At 33.5% G+C, this 23,782-nt stretch overlaps 2 protein-coding genes across 4 annotated transcripts; one reads left to right on the forward strand and one right to left on the reverse strand.

The window, feature by feature from the left end:
* The first annotated feature begins 293 nt into the window (after window positions 1-293).
* On the forward strand, window positions 294-7,863 carry LOC122589995 (KH domain-containing protein HEN4-like). Its single transcript, XM_043762328.1, has 8 exons — window positions 294-415; window positions 2,613-3,333; window positions 3,482-3,892; window positions 3,987-4,235; window positions 4,882-5,187; window positions 5,279-5,352; window positions 5,440-5,551; window positions 7,509-7,863. Exons 2-8 carry the CDS (start codon window positions 2,632-2,634, stop codon window positions 7,650-7,652), a joined length of 1,998 nt encoding a protein of 665 aa, XP_043618263.1. The 5' UTR covers window positions 294-415; window positions 2,613-2,631; the 3' UTR covers window positions 7,653-7,863.
* Window positions 7,864-8,761: 898 nt separating this feature from the next.
* LOC122586913 (amino acid permease 6-like) lies at window positions 8,762-21,279 on the reverse strand. 3 transcript variants are annotated; one of them, XM_043758939.1, is made up of 7 exons: window positions 21,123-21,279; window positions 20,649-20,882; window positions 20,321-20,414; window positions 19,095-19,309; window positions 18,819-18,961; window positions 9,350-9,577; window positions 8,762-9,282 (listed from the first exon to the last, which is right to left on the reverse strand). In XM_043758939.1, exons 1-7 carry the CDS (start codon window positions 21,220-21,222, stop codon window positions 8,860-8,862), a joined length of 1,437 nt encoding a protein of 478 aa, XP_043614874.1. In that variant the 5' UTR covers window positions 21,223-21,279; the 3' UTR covers window positions 8,762-8,859. The 3 variants fall into 3 exon arrangements, with proteins under 3 accessions (XP_043614874.1, XP_043614873.1, XP_043614875.1); XM_043758938.1 differs by having other exon boundaries at window positions 20,634-20,882; XM_043758940.1 differs by lacking the exon at window positions 20,649-20,882 and having other exon boundaries at window positions 21,123-21,276.
* Window positions 21,280-23,782: the final 2,503 nt, after the last annotated feature.

A 23,782-nucleotide genomic window follows, 5' to 3' on the forward strand; every position in this document is an offset into this window, starting at 1 on the left:
CAAAGATCAGTCACCACCACCAATACTCGGCTTCCCCATTATAAGATTCGATATCCCTTCAAAACTACAAACGCAATGACGAAATTTGTAATTCACTTTTAACGATAGTTAGTAGTTTGGACCAACAGTGTTACAGAGAACAAAAATTAGGGATGAAATTTATGATTTTGTGAAGCTAGGGATGAAACCTGCAATCTACAACCAAACCCGGGTACGAAATTTGTAATTTATCTTAATTTTTTTTATTAAATAATTACTTGACAAATTAAGAATTTCCTAGTGAAGAAGTTTTTCCCTCCCTCTCTCCGTCATCACTCACACACAAACCGCTTCTGGAATTTCACCCCCCGCCGCTTCAATTCATTCTGCGATCCACTTTCAATCGCTCCCCTAAAAGACCTATATAATAAAATAGGTACTGTATTTTATAAACCCTGGGTTTAATTAGTTCTGTATATTCTTCTGTTAATATAATATTTAATACTTGCAAATTAACATACTTTTGTTATACTTTGTAACATAATGTTATTAATGTTATTATACTTTGTAACATAATGTTATTTAATACTTATATTACTTGTATTTCATTTAACATCACCTTTCTTATGATCTTATCTGAGTATAGTGTTGTTCTATTTTTCTTAAATTTAGGGTTTATAGTGTGAAATTTTGATATATCCTCTGTTTAGTCAGAATAATCATATTGTTAGTACATTACATGTTAGGACTGTTGATATGTATTCCATGGCTTCGTGAAACAGTCGGACGGTACGAACCAATGTGTGTTATGTTGTTCTGTACTTCAGTTATAGACGTCCTTATGCTGCTCGATACTCGAAAAGTACTGCTATCATATATGGAAGAATAAGGTTGTGTGACGTGGTTTTTAGTGATTATTTGTCAAACTTTCTGCTCACCGAATTTGTAGTTATCTTATTGAATGTGTAGTTTATTTGGTGCTTCCATACCGGTAGGCCTAACGTTATGCTTTTGGGACAACTTACAATGCATTTTTGTTTTCATAAGAATGGTTTTCTCCGGTGAGTTAGGTTACGTGAAGTTCATACATTTGGAGTCAATTCTCATTTTTTTAACCAGTGACATTTTGTTTTAAATAATCAGATCCATTCCACATAATGCAGTTTTAGGAATCACCAGTTTATTGGTCCAAGGCAAAGTAGGGTTACTTGGTTTAGTCATCTGAAGCATTGGTAAATGAAATAAAATATATCCGACTTCTCTGATGTTGATATTGTAATTTATTTTGGATCAGTATTATCTGCTTGTCATCCTACAGAACCAGAACCGTAGCCCCCTGCGTTTTGTTTTTATGTTAACCGAGAATTGCCACCACAGGCCGTGCCTATTGGTATACTTGGATTTATGGTGCTAGGAATATCTTATCTCTTCATTCATACATCATCTCACTATTATAGTAATCCTCATGTATAATTCTGCATTAATCATCCGATATTGGCATTAGGTATTGACATGATCTTTTAACTGTGCAAGATTCATTTTTGGTTAATTACGTTATTATGTATATCGATTATATAGTTGCTGTTTAACATGAGATTCCTAAAATCGTTTCATCAAAAGTAAAGTTTGTAGTCCTCCTTCAACTAAAATAAAAGTCTATAGCCCAAATGGTATTATCAATTAAGATAAGAGAGCACTATATGCAACAATCGATCACCCATGACTTGCACTTGACTGTTCAAATTACCAGAAATTTTATGACACTGTGAATTAGCTTTCCCTTCCTCTCGTGGTCACCACTCCCATACACCACCAGCTTATTGCCTTATCCCCATTGCTTCAAATATACTTTTATGCCGTTCGCTCTTTAAAAGTGTCTACTCTGCAATCACATTCTGTTCCAGTAGTTCTTCATTATTTCTGTCCCTCTCAAAAAAAGGTATTCTTAAGACCCAAGCCAACTTTTTTTTTCACCGTCTACGCAAATTGTATGCGTTTATTATTTCTTTTGTTTGATTGTATTTGTAAATCTGGCAAGTTGATATGATTTTGGTAAATTTTATACTGTTTATAGGGTGATTATGTTTTTAGGCTGATCTTTTATCTTTCTTTTTTTTAGCTAGGGTTTTTTGTGTGCTATGAAGCTCACAGAATTGTAACAGAATTTGAAGATTTGTGATTTATGTTGAACTTGGAAACACTCAGGTTATGTATGGTTGTTTAAGTGTAGTGAATTATAAATTTTATCGATTCTAGCCTAGTTATATTCAAGCAATGTGGTTGATCTATATATCAATTGCCGGACCATGCGGTAAGCTTGTAAGGAAGGATAATAGTTCAGGCTGTCATTGGTATTTATACTGAATAATGGATAGCTATAGCCACCATTACTATATATTATTGATTTCATATATTCTTTATAAGATGAAATAATTATATTGTTGCTACGTATCAGGATCATTGACATGTTTGCCATGTAGGGATGTATACCCACCACAAATAAATATTCCAGCCTATTTGTATATATGGTTTACTTAGAAGTGTTCTTAGCAATTACTTTGTTTTTCGGTATTGATGGTCATATAATTTCTATGCTATAAAACTCGTATTGAGCTATATCTTTTATTTGACAGGGATTGATAGTTTGTGAATATGTCATCTCAATTAACGCCTTCTAAGAGGCCACATAATCAGAGTGGCTCAGAGCCCAATGGAAAAGGAAAGTTGCAGAAGCCAGCCTTTTTCACTTCTCAAAACGCATCATTTAAAGTCACTCCAGGAAGCCTTGTTTTTCGTGTGCTTTGTCTGGCTAGCAAAAGTGGAAGCGTTATCGGAAAAGGGGGCAACAAGATATCACAAATACGCCAAGAATCTGGTGCAAAGATCAAGGTTGAGGAAACGATTCCTGGTTGCAATGAGCGGGTAATTTTCATATCAGGATCCGGGGATGAGAATGGAATTTCTGATGATCCGAGCAAAGATGTTGCCGTTGAAGAAATTAAAGAGATCAACGAAAGTAAAGAAGCTGAAAAAGATACTAATGATGCAGAAAAACATGAGTCTGTTGCGGGGGAAGATTTGCAATCTGAAAAAGATGTTTCTTCTGTGCAGAAGGCTTTGATGCTTGTGTTTGAAAGAATGGCGGAAGGAGACTCAGAAACTAATGGTGGGGATGATGTTCATAATAAAGAGTTTGTTATAAGGTTACTTGTCCTTTCTTCTCAAGTGGCATCCCTTTTGGGAAAATCTGGTGGTCCTATCAAACAAATGGCTTCTAAAAGTGGTGCACAAATTCAGATTCTTCCTAAGGACAAACTTCCCTCGTGTGCATCTTCTTCTGATGAATTAGTTCAGGTATTATTTTGTCATTGATGGTGGTGGAACCCTGTTGGCCGAGATATTTATTTTTATATTTCTCTTCTCTTGCTGTATTTTTATAAAAAATTTTCTTGTACAAACACATCCAGGTCTAAGTATAGTGATTTGTTTAAAATTTTTATAGATTTCTGGAGAAGTGAACGCGGTTAGAAAAGCACTTCAATCTGTTTCACAACATCTTTTGGATCATCCTCTTTGTGACAATGAATCTTTTTCTGCCAATAATAGTGGGCAGTCTCATTCTTTTGGCGGTTCTCTTTCTCAGCAAGATGCATATCCTTCTTTTCCTCCTCAAGGAGGCCTGTTGCCCGCAGGGTCTCGTGATGGTGGTAGTGGTACTTTTGGGGGGCGTTTTGGTCCTTTCACGGACATGTTAACGTATCGTTTGATATGCCCTGATGAAAAAGTGGGTGGTGTAATTGGAAAAGGGGGAACTATTGTGAAGGCACTTAAGCAGGAGACAGGATGTGACATTCGAGTCCTTGAAAAAATACCTGAATCAGATGACCGGATCATTGTCATATCTGGACCAGCGGTAGTAATTGATAATTATCTTTGTTTCATTTTATTTTCATGCTATGTGGCCTTGTTATATGCCCAATAGTAACAAAAATTATTATTTATTGCAGCATCCAGAGGAACGGATATGTGCTCCTCAAGATGCAGTTATGCGTGTTCAAACAAGGATATTTAGGGCTGCACCTGAAAGCAAGGCGATGACAGCAAAAGTCATAGTTTCTGCACATCAAATTGGATGTATCCTTGGCAAGGGCGGTGCAGTTATATCTGACATGAGAAAGTCAACCGGGGCTTATATCCGTATTTTGGGTAAGGACCTGACTCCACAGTATGCTGCTGAAAATGAGGAAGTAGTTCAGGTATGGCTTTGATTTTTGACCGTTTTAATGTTTCATGAAGGTTTGTGAATTTTTATTTTCGAAGTTGCTTTCTAGAGGGCGTTCGACAATATGGTTTTCAAAGTAAACATGTGACTTCGTTAATCAGAACCGGATAGAAGGAATATTAGCATGATGTTGCAGATAGAGTTTAGATGTGCATCTGCTGTTTACCTGCTGAACTTGTAATAGTTGTATAATCAGACTCTTTATTTTATTTTTTGGCACTTTTTTGTTCATTTTGAAATCAAATGGTAAAATGATAAACACTTACATTTATGAAGTGAGTGTATATTTATATACTGTAATAGGTTAAAGTAATGCCTAACTAGGTCATTCTTTTTACCGTTAGATAGTCTTTTTTGTTGCATCTGTCATGATTATCCAAACTTATATTTGATCCTAAGTCATTGGAATTTCAAAAGTATTATCGGTTTATCCAAACATATAAACTGACCATTGTAATATCTAATCGCTATAGTCATTCTTAATATGCAAATCCGAACACCATTAATGGATGAACTACTGCAACTACGGATGTAACATACAAATGGTTCATGTTTGTATGTAAACTATGGTAATCTTTTTTACCAACTTCTCTGATATGGTTTGATGCATTGTTGAGCAGATAAATGGTGACTATGAAGCAGTTCATGAGGCTCTTTTTCAAGTAACCACATGCTTGCGGAATCACTATTTCCGAGATGCATTTCCTGGTTTCCAAGATCATGGCCCACCATTTCCACCATTCATGGGAAGGAGGGAACTTTCGCCATCAGGAAGGTTTTCCTCTTTTAATCGGTTTGATGCCGGGCCCCCTCCACACGGTGGGTTTCATCCGCATGATGACCGACCTCCATTTATGCATGATCGACCGGACTTTCCCCACCCTATGTCTGAAAGAATGCCATCTTCTGCACCATGGGGTCCTCAGGTATCAATCTGTTCCGTTCTTTTAAATTTAATTTGTTTTATAATTTTTACATGGTGTATTTAAGTATTTAGTTATCCAATTTTTTTTGCAGGGTTTGGAAGGTGGTGGGCCTTTAGGGTATCCTGATTTTGGAGCCCCGCAAAGGAGAATGGGTGGATTTGTAGGGTGTGTACCTTCTCTTATCCACCCTCTCTTGTCTATTCTGATTTTTTATATTGTATGCTAAATGATTATATATGTATGTTCATGTAGAGGAAGTCACCAAGCTATAATTACAAACACTACTGTCGAAGTGGTTGTTCCTCGTAGTGTTGTTCCTTCTATATATGGAGAAGAAGGTGGATGCTTGAAACAAATCCGAGAGGTAAATCCCTTGATGTTGTTTATTTATTTTTCCCAAAATACTGATCATGGATTTTTATATTATGTATAAAGCACGTTTAGTGAGGGCACTTTTTATTTTTTGTATTTTAGTAATTCATATCGATACTACCTCCTCCATCTAGGTTTTATAGACTTATGTAGGTATTCAAAATAAATGTTGGGTGATATCTTCCCAATGAAGAGGATATCCAATTAAGAAAGCCTGGACTCCTGCCCAGTTTACGAAGATATATGTTTCTAAATGATAAAGTAAAGCATCACTATGTCTTTTTTCAACTCATTTATTTGCCTTCTTCAAGAGTTAGCAAAAGCAATGTCTCCTTACATAATATGGAGTTCAAAAGGGTGTTAATCTCTCTTATGGGGTCAAATCTCTTTCCCTTCAAAGGGCGATTTCAATAAGGCTTTCCTATTATGACAGGTTTTTCAAAAGGATCATAGAAAATATTTGGGGTGGAAATTTAATACAAAAATTCAGGTACCTAGGACTTTAGGCATATTGGTTCCGCATTGTTATGTACTTTTCATTTTGTCCCTTTTAGGCCATCAAATTTTTTTTATTCCCTATTAGGTTATTAAAAGTTGCCAATTTGTCCCATTTAGGTCATTGGATTTTCAAAAGATGTTGATCATAATGACGTGGCTTATGACATGAACTCATTTAATGATATGACATTGCTTAAATGACCTTTAACATCACACATTGACTTTTTTAAATTATAAACCTAAATAAAACCTAATCCCGGTCATAAAATCTTATAACCATAACTACTAATTTAGGGCTCATGTACTCCAAATTTCATAAAAACGGATTGAGAAACAAAAGATCGTGGTAATATAAAAGGTGGAAGTGGCTTTCGTTAAACTAAATATCATCTTTTAATGAACTAGTAGTGAATAAAAAAGTTTAATGATCTAGATGGGATAATTTGACAACTTTGAATGTCCTATAGTAGGGAATAAAAAAGTTAATGTAACTAGTTAAAGAAGAGAAGAGCTAGCACGAATTGTCTTTGTAGCGTAAACTTCTGCTAAATGAATGCCTTTGCTTTTGCTTTGAAAGTCATTCTGTTCTTGATTCTACTTCTTCATGCCATTGATTGATACAAGTCCTTTTCCTTGATATTCCATCAAGTTTATAGAGACTGAAAACTGCCTAAAGCGGATCAATATTCAGCCATGATGGCCTGGAAGGGAAAAAACGAAAAGTACATATGGGTTTTAGAGAAAAAACCCTTTATTTTTTTTAATTTTCTTTTCAAAGTTTTCTAAATAGGGGAACCAGACATGATGTCCAAAATTACATGCACTCTTTGAAATCCAATATAATAAATGTTCCCCTCATTAGGAAATTCATCTAATTATGTAACCTTCTTTGTGAAATTTTCTCAAAAGAATATATTGTACATGCTTAGGTAAAAATGAACTAGGTAAAAAATGTGAAGCATGTCATATGAGAACAGTAAGTCATGGGTTTGGTGCATGAAAAGAACCTAAAACTTGTGTATCTTATCATTTTAAGAGATGGTTTTTTTCAAGCGGTACTATTGATATAGTTTTTTATATTATCATAGAGGGTTAATGGCTTCAAAACGTATCCGACTATGCAGCAATGTATATAGTATGTATTCAACTGAAATATTGTAGGTATTTAACTTTTAAACTTTTAACATTTTATGTATGTATCCAGTTATATGTGGCATCCATATACGCAAGTATGTCGAGCGCTAGGTTTTATTTTGTAAACTTTTGATGGGTCGGGTACATAAAATGTTTAAAATTTGAAAGTTTAATACATATAATGAACACGATTATAGGCGGATACATACCATAGACATTCATGTATAGTCTGATACATTCTGAAGCCATTAACTCCTGCCAATAATATGTATCTACTTACAAGAAGGATATCTATATGCTGTGATTTTGCTTTTCAGATTTCTGATGCCAAAATCACCATAACCGACCCAAAACCTGGTGCTAAAGAAACTTTGATTATAATATCTGGCACACCAGAGCAGGCTCATGCAGCACAGTCTCTTATTCAAGCTTTTGTGATTTGTGAAACTGAAGGTTCTTGATGTTCTGTTGTGGTTTGTTTGCCCACAATCTGCCAGTGATCTCTTTTAGAGGAATGGTGGTTGTGCAGTGCAGTTTTGTAGAACGAAAAAATGTTTCTGTCGTCTTTTGATATTTTGATACCAAGTTTAGTATCAAATGTTAGGAAGATATGTTAGAATCAAATGGCTGATTTTGTATTTATCAAGTTTTCAAGTTTTAGAACTTAACAAATTTCTGGTTTTGTTAGTTATTGATTATTAGTATATGCTGTCAGAAAACTTTAAAACATGTCCGTCTTTCCAGATAACTATCAGAACAAAATCAGGAAACTATCTAGAAAAATCAGGAAACTATCTAGATTAGAGATAGTGTTCTCGCTTCACAAGTTTTATATTAGTTTGCTGGCGACATTGCTGGAGTTTGCAAGCTTTGTTGGTCTTTAATTCAGTCCGCCGTATGTTTTACTAAAGATCAGTTTTTTGTATAATGAGTTGAAGTTTGATTTAAGTCTGCATGGTGGTAAGTTACAGACTTATCTTATCTATAGAAAGAGGTTGGATTCCTTGTCCGACCATCCTATCCTCAAAGGCAGCCTTCTCTCTTTCCCTTCTGCCTTTAGAATATCACTTCCTACTTTTTCATCCTAGCTCTCCAACTGACTGTCTTACTCCAGCTTTCATATCAGTTACTGATTCGCCTATCTTCTCCCTTCCGGTCGAGCTAGTTTTTATTCCTCCATCTAGGCCAACATTCATTCTCTGACTTTCACCAGCAAGGGCTGAAAGAGTTGCTAGCAGAGTTTGCAAGTAGCGTTGGTCTTTAATGCAGCATGTTGGTTATTATTCACTCTGCTAAGGATTTTGGAAATGTATGATCTCTAAGCATTTGGGTCATATATGGACTAGTGAAATGTAGTATCTTTTTTTTGCCAAAGAAAACAACGGCAATCGTCTTGCAGTATTTATTAGGAAAATGAAGGTAAAGCAGAGTTCGTTACAGATTTCATCTTACGCATCTCAATCTAATGCATTGTTGCAAGTAATTTTACGACGGTTTAGGGTATCTGATGTGCAAGTGAGTGACAGAGCGGTATTTTTAATGACAAGACAATATTTCAGAACCCTCGACAAAAACATAAACACACACTACTAGTCATTTGTACCAAGCAAGGTATACAAACTGCATAAAAAAAACTAGGTAATATACTACTATCTCATATTAGGACATCTATTCTGTCTTGAATGGTTGATATTCCTTGAGATCGGAGATTAGTCCCTGAATAGATCCAGCAGCCGCAACCAACGAAACCACCAAACAAGTCCAGCTGAGGATTTTTAACCACACCCAAGTGAAAGAAAACTTTGGTATTTTAGCCCTGGCGATGTACATCTCTATGGGAAAATAAACTGTCAGTGGGTAAAACGATCCCGCCCCAATCAGCCCTAAAAAGCTATTGAAAAAGGGGAAAATCATGGCTATCAATGCAGTCACGGTTACATACGCCGTTCTCCACACCAACCTAAACATGTTAAAGTGTAACTCTCCACAGAATGGCACATTAATAGCATGCTCATAGTTGATGAAGTTACTCTCTGGCCATCGTTTTCTACATTTCTTCTCAACAAATCCAAATATAGGTTGGCAAAACACCTAGAATTTCAACTCTTAGTACTAAAACTTCAATTATCGTCTCCAAATAGAAAATATTTCATCGTACCTGGTATGCTCCAATAAGGTGAACCGCAATGCAAATATTTGCAAAGTCGATAAGCCAAAATGGTTCATAGAAACCGAATCCGGTCAAGAAGTTTCCTGGTGCATCATTACCAAACGCGGCGTAACCGAGGCACCCACAAAGCATGTAAAATAGAGTAGTTGTTGAAACCCCAACAAGTGATGCTCTTTTCATCATCTTATTTTCTGGTGGATATGATTTCAAAGTATCCTGTATTTAATAAATAAATCTATAAACATTTCATCGTAAAATATATGCTTAATCAAAGATCACAAGGTTAGTATCATCATATTAAGCTAATACATTAACTATCTCAGTTAGTATTCCGTTGTATGGTTTTGAACTTTTAATAGCTTCTAGAAAGTGCCTAAAACATCTTGGTCGCGTAATGAATTCACTACTTATGTGTCGATAATAATAATCTGCCAATAAACTTAAACAACATTGATAGTTCTTTTAAATCACCACATAGAGCTGTATTCAAATGACATGTATACTTTTAATAGCCAATTTACCCGGGTTTAACCCGGGCTTATAAACAAAGCTTTTGTAATATTAAGTTATATCGATATTTAAAAATTATGAGATAGTTCAACCATATTCATAATCTCGAAATAATATATCTTATATTTTGAATGTATATTTAGCTTATTAACCTGCATAATATGCAAGTAATTTAAAAATCTATTATGATAAAATAATTTATATGATGAAAAATTAAAAGACCATGTATAAATTATTAGAGTTTTCAAAAGAAAATAAAAACTTATTTTTTTTATATAGAAAAAAGCATCATAAATAACAAAAATAAAAATTATATAAACTTAAAGAAGGAAAGTGCTTATAATATCATAAGAAAATTAAACAAAAAAAACTTAACTTTAAAAATAATTTAGAGGTGACAATTAAGCTATTTTAATTTTTTTTTAAATGATGATTTTATAACAATTGTCTTATTATTTAATATAGACGGGCTGATTGATAATATTAAGACGAAAATAGATGGTGATATTATATTTAAAAATTGACATATAGTCGTTTAAAAAAAATTTAGATAATTATATTTTATTTTACATTGGACTTAAGCTAAAAATGAAAGATATCATAAATCTATTAAATAATAAATTAAACTTTTTATAGAATGATGTCATAAATCAAGAAAATAAAAAAGATATAATTGATAGAAATAAATGTAATAATGACAACCAATCATTATTTAAAAAATCATGATGTCATTAAAATTTTATTTTATTTATATAAGAGAGATATCTATCCTTAAAAGTTATATTTTTAAGATACCATAAATAATTGATTTTTTAATTAATTAATATATTAATAATATAGATTTTTAATACAATTAAAACTCTTATACTAAAACTATATTATATTTATTGTTATCATAAATATAGATTTTCATATTATTCTTATTGTTAATTGTAATGTATACGTTATGACATATTGCTATTTATGATATATAAAAATTAAGTTATATATTTTAATATATATATTAAATTAATTTTCTATATTTCTAACTTAGTAATTATTTATTTATCTATTAATATAACCAAACATAGTTAAAAAATTTAAAATGACACGAGTTATGTTTAACCATCATTTTAGATTAGGTGATGTTATTATTACTATCAAAAGTAATATAATAGCTCAATGGTGAACACCAGTTTTTCATGTTGTAGGTCTCGCGTTCGAGATATGGGGAGTACATTTAAAGAAATTTCACAATAAAGTCCTCCAGTGAAGTGGGTTTGAGTCCTGCAGAGGGGGCAAAGTTTTATACCAATTAAATGTCGTGTATTCGGACAGTTTAGTTAAGAGTTTCTCCTCCTACTAGGTATTCAGGGTGAGAGGCTCTCTAGCGCGAACCCGATTAAGACAGCGTAAACTAGATCCCCTGTTGCGAGCAAATGACCAACACGTTTCAAAAATGATACATGTGTTTAACTAATTAGGTATAACAATAGTACAATATTTATAATCAATCCTTATAATCAATTATTTATGTAATTTTCCCATTTTATAATATATATAGTCAATTCGTATATTGTAGTACATTGTACGGGCGTAGTAGTTTCATATAATTTGAAACTAATATTTGCTTTGTTTCTTTGAACGAGTCCTATTAGAATTCTAAAAATCTGGTAATGCGCCTAAAAATCCGGGCTAACTATCACAACGACTTATGTACTAAGATTAAGACAACAATTAGTTTTGTTGAAAATAAAAGATAAAAAGTATCTGCTATAAATTTCTATATATGTCAAAGCAATTTACGTTTTAAATTTGCTGTCAATGGGATGAGATGGATTGATGCTATGAGTGTGACCATACCTAAACAAACATTAATTGTTGTCAAATCATTTGATGCTAAAATTTTTTTGTTGCCTTTCATATGAAAAACCTATTTTTTAATTTTATTATATATATATATATATTAAAACAGTAGTAACCAGATGATTTAAAGCATCCTCAAATTAACACTATCTTATAACTTTACCACATAAACTTTAATCCTATGTGGCATTTTAATAATTTTTTCCCCATTAATTTAGTTATAAAAAAAATGAAATAAAACTAAAAGCTCAAGACATATTATTTAACGTGGGATAGTATTTTTCTTTAGTAAATATTTGGTTTCCCTACTCTAATTAGACTAACATTAATTTAATATTAATCATATACTAGAGGTTTTAAAGTTATCTTTTCATCTCATATTTCTTCAACTACTCAATGCCATATAATTAAATCCGTAAATTTTTTTAATTATATTATCTAAATATACTAAATTAAATAAAAACTATATATACCTAAAGTTTTAAGAAAATAAAAATAAAAAATCAAATCATATATCAAGATACAACACATATAGCTTACAATCTATTCTAATATTTAGATTCCCATATATTTGACTTTATTTTATATTATATTTATTGTCAAAATATATTTTTAAAAACCATAATTTTCACAACTAAATTGAACGTATTATATTTATTGATTACTTTTTGTTCATGCCATTTTTTATTTATTGTTAAAAGTTATTATTTGTACTCATATAATATAATTAAATAAACCGTATATCGTGCGGGTAAAAGACTTAGTATATATATATATAACTATTTGGTAAGAAATCTTATTAGCAATATTTATATCTTTATAAAAATTAACTTAATAATTCTCCTAATAATTATTAAATCATGACACTTGCTAAAATTAAAAGATTAAACAAAAGAATTTAAGTAAATTACAGATACTAAAAGGATTATTATATTGTTTACATATCATTTCTCATATTTACATGTGTTTTTTGTTAAATAGAATGCTTTTATCTTTTCTGTAAGAAAAGTCTATTTTTTTCTCATTATTGATATGATTTAGAAGTACCTCATCTTTCTTATTCTTATCATATCAATTTTTTTCTTTTATAAAAAAATTGAACCATTAAGACAAGTGGTTGGAAGAAGGTTAAAATAAAGGTAGTAAAACAGAATTTTGATATATTATCTTTTTCCAAAAAAGTTGGTTCTCCTCGCCAACCCTACCCCTACCCTTCTGACCCCACTCTACCACCAACTTCTTTGAAAACTCCAAACCAATTTCATGGCCTATAGCATCAAATTATGAGGAGGTCCATGAATCAATGGTCCAAAAGAATCTCACCCTTCTTTTTACATTTTAATTTTTAATTACATATCAGACAGATATATGATATTTATAAGGAAAAGGATTTTCTCAAGTTGATCATAACATGACTAGTCATGTTAGGGTGATCTTGGCCTTTAGATGAAATTCAAGGGCCAAGATTCAAAAATGATCTTTAAATCTTGACAATTGATTTTCATTCAAAGGCTAAGATCTCCTCAACTTGACTCAAGTTGAGGACTCAACTTGAGGGAATCCTTAACCTATCTATAGACGTTTTATAAAGTGATTGTAGAGGACTAGATGTCTTTTTGTTTAAGGTAAGGGGTGTTTGGTAGGAGAGAATCATAGAGAATGGAAATGTAATCGAGAATGAAAATAGTGAGAAAGAGAATGAGTATTTGGAAAGAGAATGGATTCCGTTGTTTGGTTCCCACAGAGAATGAATATATATAAAAAATAAATTTTAAATAATAATACATTTATTACATATAAAATCTTCAAAAAAAAAAAATATTTTTTTTTTCCATTCTCACCCATTCTCTACAATTTGTAGAGAATGGAAAGAATGAAATTGATTCCCCTTTCTCATTCCCTTTCTTCGTCGCAAACAAACAAGGGAAGTCTTTCCCATTCCCTTTCTCCCCTTTCCATTCCATCATACCAAACACCCCCTAAAGTTCTAAGGGGGGAGGGAGCCGAAGCTATCAACCCTCCCATCTTCCTTCAACTATCCAATCAAATTACTCCACCTCATTTCAACCCTCCAACCTTTTTTTAGTGGCAACCGAAACTCCCAACTTTTTCTTCACATTTTAATAATTTAATGGGAGAGGGTCGGGGAGAGTTCAAGGAGGAGAAGACCTCACCGCACACTCAAACACACGCTACGACGACGATGATGCTACGAGGATCAACCAAGAAGAAGTAAGGGTCGCCCTAAAGAAGATGGGGAGAAACAAAGCAGTAGGTCCAGACTAAATTCCGGTTGAGGCATGGAGATGCCTGGGGGACGTGGGATAAGCTTGCTGACAAGCCTCTTCAACAAGATTTGGACGAGTGCAAAAATGACAGAAGAATGGAGACTTAGTGAGGTTATACCTATCTATAAGAACAAGGGGGACGTGCAGAGTTGTAGCAACTATAGGGGCATTAAACTCCTAAGTCATACCATGAAGCTCTGGGAGAGAGTGATCGAGACGAGGCTCAGAATAGTTACAAAGGTGGCAGAGAACCAATTTGGGTTTATGCCAGGGAGGTCGTCGATGGAGGCTATCCATATCACCAGAAGCCTTGTGGAAAAGTATAGGGAAAGACAAAAAGCGTTAAATTGTGCCTTCTTAGATTTGGATAAGGCGTACGATAGTGTACGATAGTGTACCACGAGAGCTGATCTGAGGATAGACCCTATCAGACAGGATCCCCACGGGATTTTTTAGAGCCGAACTTGAAGTAGGGACCATCATTAACAAGCTAAAAGAAGGGCGCTTGAGATGGTTTGGCCATGTTAGGAGAAGGGATCTAGGATTAGAGTAGAGGATTAGGTTAGGGTATGACTTTTGCGGGACTGCGAAATTGACATCTTTTTCCCATAGTGCCTTGCCTAAGGTGGTTTGTGTTTGTTTGGCCGGGAGAAGTAGGCCCAATATAGGTGACTCTAGGCAACAGAAGGCTTTGACCTGACAGGAAAAGAGGTAAGGCGACGGAGGTGGAAGAACAGAATACCGAAGGATATGAAGGAGTTTTCTGATGGAGGAGGTGGACAGTGAGTGTAAGGCATCTAGGAATAGGTTTTTGTATACTTTTTTTTTTCCTTAGACTTTGGTTCTCAGTAACCTCCGTAGTGGTTTTGGCCTGAGTAGAGGGAGGCCAAAATCGAGGGGGGGGGGGGGTTACTCTTGGCTGCCCCTAAATGCTTTGCCCGTTGGAGGACATGACCGATGAGAGTTTATTAGAGGACTAGGACTAGTTTAGGGGTTTGGGAGCTTGGGAGAAGGCTAGGTTTAGTCTAAGTTAATGTCTAGCTAGGCGGCTTAGTTAGTGTGTTTCATAGGTTGCGCACCACCCGTTATTTTCCTTGGACTTATCGGGCACTAGGATTTCTTAGTTAATTCCTTATATGTAGGTAGGTTTGGGATTTATTCTGAAACACTTTTAAATTTGTCTACGTTCTACATGGTTGTTATTATATGTGTTTTGATGAGTGCTTTTAGTTATTTAGGTCGTTTGATGCTACTTTTCTCTTTTGTTCTCGGGTGTTCTCAGTAGACGGTGTCTAGAGGACTAGGTGTATAAGTTACAGTTGTCGTTTTGGAGCGTTTTAGCGAGTAGACTAGGATTAGTTTGGCTTTGCGGCCTAAGGTACTTCGCTACGTAGGTTGTTTAGAAATAGTTTAATCCCCTTAGTGTTTAGTCATTCCTTACGTATAGGTATGGTTGTCCTGGTGGTTTATGTCCCTCTTGTTTGAGCTCCTTGCTGAAGACTTTGTGTATTATGTTCCTACATTCTATGTTGTTATTTGCGTATTATGGTTCCTAGATTTTATGTTATGTGCTTAGGTACTTTTAGGTCGTACGTTTGCTACTATTCCCTACTCTTAAGGTAGCCATACCCAGCGGACAGGTATATCGTCTTGGCATTTTCTCGACAGACAGGTATGAACACTTTACTCTTTTTACGGTTTTTACATATGCTTGGCCGGAGGTCCTTATGGAAGCAGTCTCTCTACCTATGGGTAAAGGTATGACTGTCTACAGCTCACCTCCCCCATACCCCGCACAGGGATTGAGCACAGTTGTTGTTGTTGTTGTTATCCTTAACATTATAAACTTTACATAACTAAACTTTTTTTAATTTATATCTTTTATTAATAAGAAAATACATTACATAACACTTAAAACACATTATATTTTTAAAAGTAAAACATTACATAATTTAAAAAAAAAAAAGTTTATATTATGCACAAAAAAAAAAAAAAAGAACCAAAAAAAACAAAAAAAGACTTATTATTTTTTTTTTATTAATAAGCAGCTAAAAAAAAAATTTAAAAAAAACAAAAAAATTAAAACACTTGCGCAGCTTTAGAAAAAAACGAAACAAAAGTTTCAGCAAAATGACAACTTTGGTCCCTGGCGCTTTCTTTCTTCCACTTTCGATCTTTTAACGGTCAAAATGGAACTTTCCAAACTTGTCACTTCCGGTCCCTGTCTTCACCCCTCTCCTTCATCTCCCTGCGAGTTCCCAGCTCGCCGCCATCTCGCTCCAGTTGCAGTCGAATCTCGCCCCAGTTGCAGCCGAATCTAGCCGCCATCTCGCAGCCATCTCCCTCAACCCTCCCCTTCGGCTCCCTCCCCCCTAAGGATGGTCTGATAGAAGTTTTTGATTATTTAGATCATATATAGAAGTTTCGATTAGATCATATATATATATATATATATATATTTTGAGAAAATGATCTGTACTGCAGACTTTATCTAAGTTTAGGTACTGCTACTTTAAAAAAATTATAAATTAAACCTTTGAATTTGATAAACATACATAGCCCTCTCTGAATTTTACATAATCCTCTCTACTCTACCTAAGATATATACTGCATGTTTTGCCTAACTTTTTTCCATATATATTTTAGTAAAGGAAGAACTATGCAAAACTTTCTTTGTTGATTATGTAATTACAACCATCGGGGATGTGTGGTTAGTTACTAATGAAAAATTAACCAAACATATACAGTAAATGTTTAAAGAAAAGCATTAATGTTTTATGGTGGGAAGAAGCATGCAAATGGAATTACGACTTATAGATGATATTGACTCTATTCGAACTTTAGAAAAAGTGATTATGACATACACATATTCTCTTGGACTTGCTTGTAATATAAAGATGACGTTTGGATTATTGGATATGAGGCAAACAGAGACACTTTGCAGCAGCCTGTCCTTTTTCTTGAGTATTGATTTAACATGAACATAAGTAATATTTTATTATCAAGAATTTGCTTAAGGTGTATTAGCCAACCTTTGCATTTAACAAACTAAAATTAAAAATTGATCAAATACCATTATATCTTAAAAAGAAAACATTAAGCTTAATCTAGCCACATACATATTTTGTCTAATGAACAACCAATTTTTATTATCAAAATCAATCTTATAAGTGTCAAAAATAAATGTTTACTTACTCTTTTTACTACGTATCAATATAAACATTTTTTTCTAAAAATACAAAGTTCACTTTACTCTTGAGATAACTTTTTGAAAACCAACTTAAAGGAGTTTGTGCTAAAAGACTAAAAAGGTAAGGATAATATTATAATATTATCATTACGAGGGTTGGTGCCTATACGTTGCGGCGGTTAAATGGTAATGATAATACAAAACAGTTGGGAATAATCGATATGCGTGTATGTATATAGGAAAGAGAGAAAGAAGTCACTATGTGTTAGATCTTGGTAGGGTGTTTGTCTGATTGTGGTTACAGATATAAAATTAGAAGTAATGTGTGAATTAAGGACAATATGGGGATATTAAAAAGATTGTTGAATTTCCTAAAATAGGAAGTCCAATATGTTTTATAAGAGATTATAGTTATGGATAGTAAATTGAATTTTCTTAAAACTTTGGATGTATCTTTTAAATAAATATTCAATTTGGAACAAAAAGATTAGCATTGGACCCGATCGAATATATCTAATAATTTTATTTTTTTTTGCTTTATGCAAAACTTAAAAAACGTCAATAGGGGATCTAGTCTCAGTATCATAATTGGATACTGATCGACTCATATTGCATGAGCCTTATGATGCTTGTTTAATATCTACATCCACATGATCTGGGTATCCAAAAAAATCAAATCCGCATCCTTAGATTTTCACATGTGGGTATAGACTTCATTGCTAACGGGTTCTTTAAAAGAATGGGCAACGTAAGGATCGAACTTGAAATCTCTCGTCAACAAGTGTTTCTTTTACCACTAGGTCATTTGACACGTACATTTTGGCATGTGAATAAAAATTGATAGGGATCCTCTAAAAGTTGAAATCAACTTTACTAGTAAAGATAGAAGGATTTTGACCATTGAATAAAAATAAATAGTCAAAATTAAAAGAAGATTTTTGATTTTTTTTTTTTGAACGATGGGTGGAAAGTCTTTCCATCGAGCTGAGCAGTGACATCCAAACGGGCAGTATGTTCAGGGTTCGAGGTGCCTTACACCGCTGGTACCCCCAAAGGGAGCCCATTTTACACTAAAGAGGTAAACGCCCGAGGTCAATGGGGAATACAAAATTCGATCCCATGACCTTCAAGTCAACATCCCCTCTCGCCAAGATACCCAGAAGGTACCCCGGTTGGCCACTACGCCAGAAGCTAGGGGGTTAAAATATTTTTGAATTTTAACCATTGATTTTAATTCAATGGTTAAGACATCCAGTAAAGTTGTATAAAGTTTAAGTATATCAATCCATAAAAATTTCTTAGTTTTTAACCGATTAATGGGGTGCTACTAGTAGTCTTTAAGTTGGGATTTCTAAGTGTAAATGGAGAATCGTACGAGTGCTTTCAAAATAGATGGTCGATTGAAAATAATAAATTTATTTTTCCAACTTTTACTATGGTAATAATACTTAAGTGAAGACGTAAGTAATCTAATTATAAAGTTAATTTTTGATGAGTCACCACTTGATTCCTACTTATGTCCTTTGGAACCAAGGTATGATTGCAACAAAACAAATGACAACACTAAATAAAAACAAACTAATATAACATAAACAATTAATAATAGAGAGTAGCAAATAAGAACCTGAATTTCGATTAAAACGGTTGAATAAGCATAAGCGAAAGCAATGTCTCCAATGGCTTGAAACGTTCGCCACACCTTCTCCATACCTGTTAAATCTGGTCCCACTTCCGTGCCAGTTAATGTTGTCCTCACATGAACCCCTCCTATTGAAATCAACAAAGATCACATAAGCTAGCTAATTAATTAGGATACTTAACCAATTGACCCTGGTCTTATTGGTCATTTTTTTTCTTAATAGGAGTTAAAGGTGGAGTTAAAAGTATATAGTGGATTTACCAGCGACTTTAGCAATGGAGAGGCCGAGTCCAATGAGAGAGTAAGCGAAAGACATCACTGCGGCTAATATTGATAGCCATGATAGCTTATGAAAATTAGGTATCTGACTCAACACGATTTGAATTAGGGCAAACAAAATCATGTAGGGATAATTCGACGGTTTACAATGAGCATCATGTCCATTGTCATGGAAACAATTTGATCTCTTCACAGCCCTACAAGTTAATATGAAAAATAAACATTAATGTGAGGTTAGTTCATTTGGTAAAGCCTCATGTCTCTTAATGTGAGGTTAGTTCATTTGGTAAAGTTTCATGTCTCATAGGGACTATGGAGAAGCATATGAATCAATATCAATATTTTAAATATATATATATATATGTATATGAATTTAGAATTCGATAAGATACGTAGAAATAGAATAGTTTGCACTTATCGTTAAAAAAATCAAGCTTAATTAAATAAGTTATATTACTTAAAAAAGAAATTCAAAAAATTATATATTTGAGAAATTAAATGCTCAAACTCTATGATGATGATTTATTAATAGTTTTGGTACTTGGAATTTTTATATATAATAATAACAACACGAACAAAAGTCATCCATAAATTAAGGAATTTAAGGCATTTTAAATGTGAGAATAATCTAAATGTGCGTGTAGTGTACAATAATTAAAGGGTAATAATCAATTATCGTAATTTATTAGCCTGAAAAATAATCCTAAAATATCATACTAATTAATAGGATGGTGACATGTAAAAAATCAGAGGTGATATTAAGAAAGAGAATTAGTGGAATCCACATATCATATTTATATGGTTTTTAGAGGATTTTTAGGGTAATGTTTAACAAGATTAATCATTTTCCCCCATTAAATAGACTTATTCAGCAGATACAATACAAAACACTACTCGTATTATTCAGATAGATTATCACATATAGATTTTATAAAGTAATTGTTATATTGGAGTATGTCTCTTATAATTAAGTTGATATTTAGTCTATTAATTACTTACACTATGCGTACTTTCTAATTAGCTCAAGTGATTGAGCACCTGCCTTACAAGCAGGAGGTCTTGGGTTTAAGACTTGAGAAGTACCTAGAAAAGTCTTTCTATGAATGTTTGGCTTGGGTATACACAAATTCAAGTCTGTTAAACCTCCCGTTGTCGAATCGCGACACAAAGTTTCAAGCAAAATTAAACTTTCAAAAAAAATTACTTACACTATGCTTATAGAAGCAGTGATTGTGTATCCAATGGTAACTCCAACAAGATTCACATACTGAGCTATCCCACATAATTGAACCTTTTTTCCACCTGTTAAAAAGACAAAAACTTACTCTTCAGAGAATTAACTCATTAACTATACGTATAATGTAAACAAAATATATAATACCATATATTCATCTATCATATTAAGTTAGAGATTTTTGGTAGGGCAAGGCTGTCTAAATATCAACCTCCTCCATACACCGTCGAAGACGGTATTGGGACCCAAAACCCGTGAAAAACGGCATTGGGAGTTACTTTACTTTCCTTTTATTTTTGTACCTAGACTGGCTTGTACAACATCCATATACGTATAGTTACGCTTTCCGGTCACAGGGTCGGGTGCACGATATGCATCAGCTAGTAAGGTGGAGGTGAAGTAAGTAATGAAAGAGAAGGTCATTAAAACAGCAGGACCAGCGATCCAACCCAATTGCGCAATTGCCCATGCAAGCGACAACACTCCAGACCCGATAACAGCAGTGATAATGTGTGCGCTTGCGGTCACCCAAGTCCCTAGTAAGATATAAGAATACCAATTAAGCACATTATTAGAAACCTATGGTATCGAAATTAAAGGCTGTACAAATAGCCATTTCCAGCATTAGCTGGACGGTAGAGACTGTTGTCTCTTGAGAAAGAAGTATGTAATTATTTAAAGTTTGTCATTTAGTTTAGAAGTAGGAGCAGAATTAATAGCCATCCAAAAAGTTATTACAAATTAACAGCTAAAACTTTTATTAGAGAAAACGCTACCAGTCCGTTTTTCACGACCATCGTCATCGAGGTTCTTTTGAGTTGGGTCGTTGGTAATATGGATTGTTGATGGGGTGGTGTTATGGATGTTATTGTCCATGGCTTTGTGTGGTGTGATCTTTTTGAAGTTGGGAAATGGTTTTAAAATAAGTGAAGGAAAGAAGGCTTTTAAAGATGAAAAAAAAAGGGTAAAAGCGTCAGCAAAGCATTTATTGGAATGAGATGAGATTAATGTATGTTTTTGTTCTTGAAAAAATAGTCAAACTTTTTAAGTTCTAAGTTACCTTTTCAAAAACAATATTTTTAAAGTTGAAAATGACTTAATTTGTGTGATACATTGACGAAGGAAAATCAATCATTTTCCATTTACGAATATAATCATCTCGGAATGTATAACCAAAGTTTGTAACGTACATTGAACATTAATTTGATATATCATATACAGTATTCAACATTTAAAATTACAATTTTATGCTTTCAAATACGCATACGCCACAAAAAAAAATTAACATGGACATAGTTACACAACTTAGGTAGATTAAAAACTCAAATGAAAGAAAATTGAGAAAATTATATTTTTCGTCCTTAAACATGGCAGATTTTGCATATATTGGACTAAAGTGAAGAAATTACACTCGTAGTCCCGGAACTTGTTAAATTTTCACAATTATTACTCCGCGACCAAACGTTATCTATTTGGACCGTTAAATGAGGGTCAAATTCGTCATTACACTATGTTCTCCTTCTATAACACATTTTTATTCTTATTGGGTTTTTTTTCCAGATCTAACACACTAAAACCAAAAACTAAAACAAATCAAAAATAAAAAGTTTACCAAGCGTATACATAAAAACAAATCAAAATCTTTACAATAGGAATCAAACTCAAATTCATATGATATTATTGGTTAAAAAACAGGGGTAACAAGAAGTCAAAATCATCAGACTCCGACAATCACCATCGTGACCATTCGACCACCACGCCAGGTGCCACCATCTGACCACCACACGGGTAACCACCATCTGACCACTGTGACCATAAAACTCTCTTTCTCCGCCAACTGCTTTTTTCCAAAATCCAACCATCGAACTCAGATCTAAATGGGTAGGTCTCTACGATTCTTTTTAAGTGTTCTATCTCCTTCACAATGATTTTTTAATGCTAACCAAAGTTCTTTTGATGTATTGAATCCATTAAATAAATAGTTAATTTCACAAATCGTCCTTATGGTTTTACTAAAAATGCAGGTTTCATCCTTTAACTTTTGAAATGACACTGACAATCCTTTATTGGTGGATAATGGTCAAGTTTGATCCTTTATTTTAATTGAGTTTTAACGGGCCGTTAAATCTGCTCACATGCCTTGCACATGAGGTCAAATATGTCATTTCACACATAAAGGACAAAACTTGATACAATCCCTAATACATACATTTATACATCTGGATCTATATCACATTCATGGCCACATATACACATAGAATTTTACACACACATACATACATATATTCACATACATATGGATGTGTATAGATCGCCCCTTGCAACAAAGCTCGCTGGAATCGAATCTCCCACACCATCATCTCGGATGTGATTTGACTTATGAACTAGCACTATGTCGAAAATGAATCTCGCCGGAAACACTAAAATAAAAAACCTACCATGAGAAAACCCACCCTGTTATCTCTTTCTTCTTCTTCCTTGGTGACTTCATCCCGATCTCAAAAGAAAAACTTTATAAGGATTTTTTGTATACATGTGTTTGATTTATGACTTTCAAAATATCTAGATCTGATGGTGAGGGGTTGCTACGATAAAACAATTGGCCTGAAAAATAGGGTAGTTGGTGGCGATGGTTGTCAAAGGAAGCACTGGCAGTGGTGATTTTTCGACCACCATTATCAATCTTGTTTCTTTTTTTCTTTTTTTCTAATCCTTTGTTGTCTCCGGCCAAAAACATTAAAGGATAAATTTTATGGTAGTGATCGCTACAGTGGTTGTGGTGGAGAGGGAGGGAGGAAAAAGTGGGGAAGTGAAGGCACTAAAAAAAAAAGGGTTATGTGATTTCGAATGGGTATCAGTTTGTGATGTGATTTATACCAAATCCCATCCAATAGGTATTAATTGGTTATGTGATTTCTATTACGATGACTTCAAATAATGAGTATATATGTATTTTAGATTTGAATATATTGAAAGAGAAGAAAAACAAAATCATTTGTAGTCTATAGATTTTGATTATATAATATAAATAGATACAAGGTATAGATACATATAGATCTGTTGTAGCTACAAGATACATTAGTGTAAAAGGTATAAGAAAAAATATATCTGCTATGATCCTTTAGCAGTAGAATTGACTTGTTTGCCCTCACGTGTAAAGGACATGAGAAAACTTAACTGCTTAGTTATATGTCCGTTAAAATAAAGGATCAAACTTGACCATTATCCACCAATAAAGGATTGCCAGTGTCATTTTGAAAGTTAAAGGATGAAACCTGCATTTTTGGTAAAACCATAAGGACGATTTGTGAAATTAACTCTTATATAAATGTAATATTTCTTGTGGCAATGACATTTTTAAACATGATAGTGCATTTTTCTCTGCCTCATACAATCTTGTATTAGATTCAGTCATGTCTTGGTAAGCATACACTTT

The sequence above is a fragment of the Erigeron canadensis genome, chromosome 2 (genome assembly GCF_010389155.1).
Source record: "Erigeron canadensis isolate Cc75 chromosome 2, C_canadensis_v1, whole genome shotgun sequence".
Taxonomy (NCBI): domain Eukaryota; kingdom Viridiplantae; phylum Streptophyta; class Magnoliopsida; order Asterales; family Asteraceae; genus Erigeron; species Erigeron canadensis.

What these genes read in the sequence shown, in the direction of transcription:
- LOC122589995 (XM_043762328.1), top strand. Translation starts at nt 2,632, where the DNA reads ATGTCATCTCAATTAACGCCTTCTAAGAGGCCACATAATCAGAGTGGC. An exon ending in AGAATGGGTGGATTTGTAGG is followed by an intron (nt 5,353 to 5,439) that starts GTGTGTACCTTC and finishes ATGTTCATGTAG; the next exon opens with AGGAAGTCACCAAGCTATAA. An exon ending in GCTTGAAACAAATCCGAGAG is followed by an intron (nt 5,552 to 7,508) that starts GTAAATCCCTTG and finishes TTTGCTTTTCAG; the next exon opens with ATTTCTGATGCCAAAATCAC.
- LOC122586913 (XM_043758938.1), bottom strand. Translation starts at nt 21,222, where the DNA reads ATGGACAATAACATCCATAACACCACCCCATCAACAATCCATATTACC. An exon ending in CCGTTTTAATCGAAATTCAG is followed by an intron (nt 9,578 to 18,818) that starts GTTCTTATTTGC and finishes TATTAAATACAG; the next exon opens with GATACTTTGAAATCATATCC. An exon ending in ACCTTATTGGAGCATACCAG is followed by an intron (nt 9,283 to 9,349) that starts GTACGATGAAAT and finishes TTGAAATTCTAG; the next exon opens with GTGTTTTGCCAACCTATATT.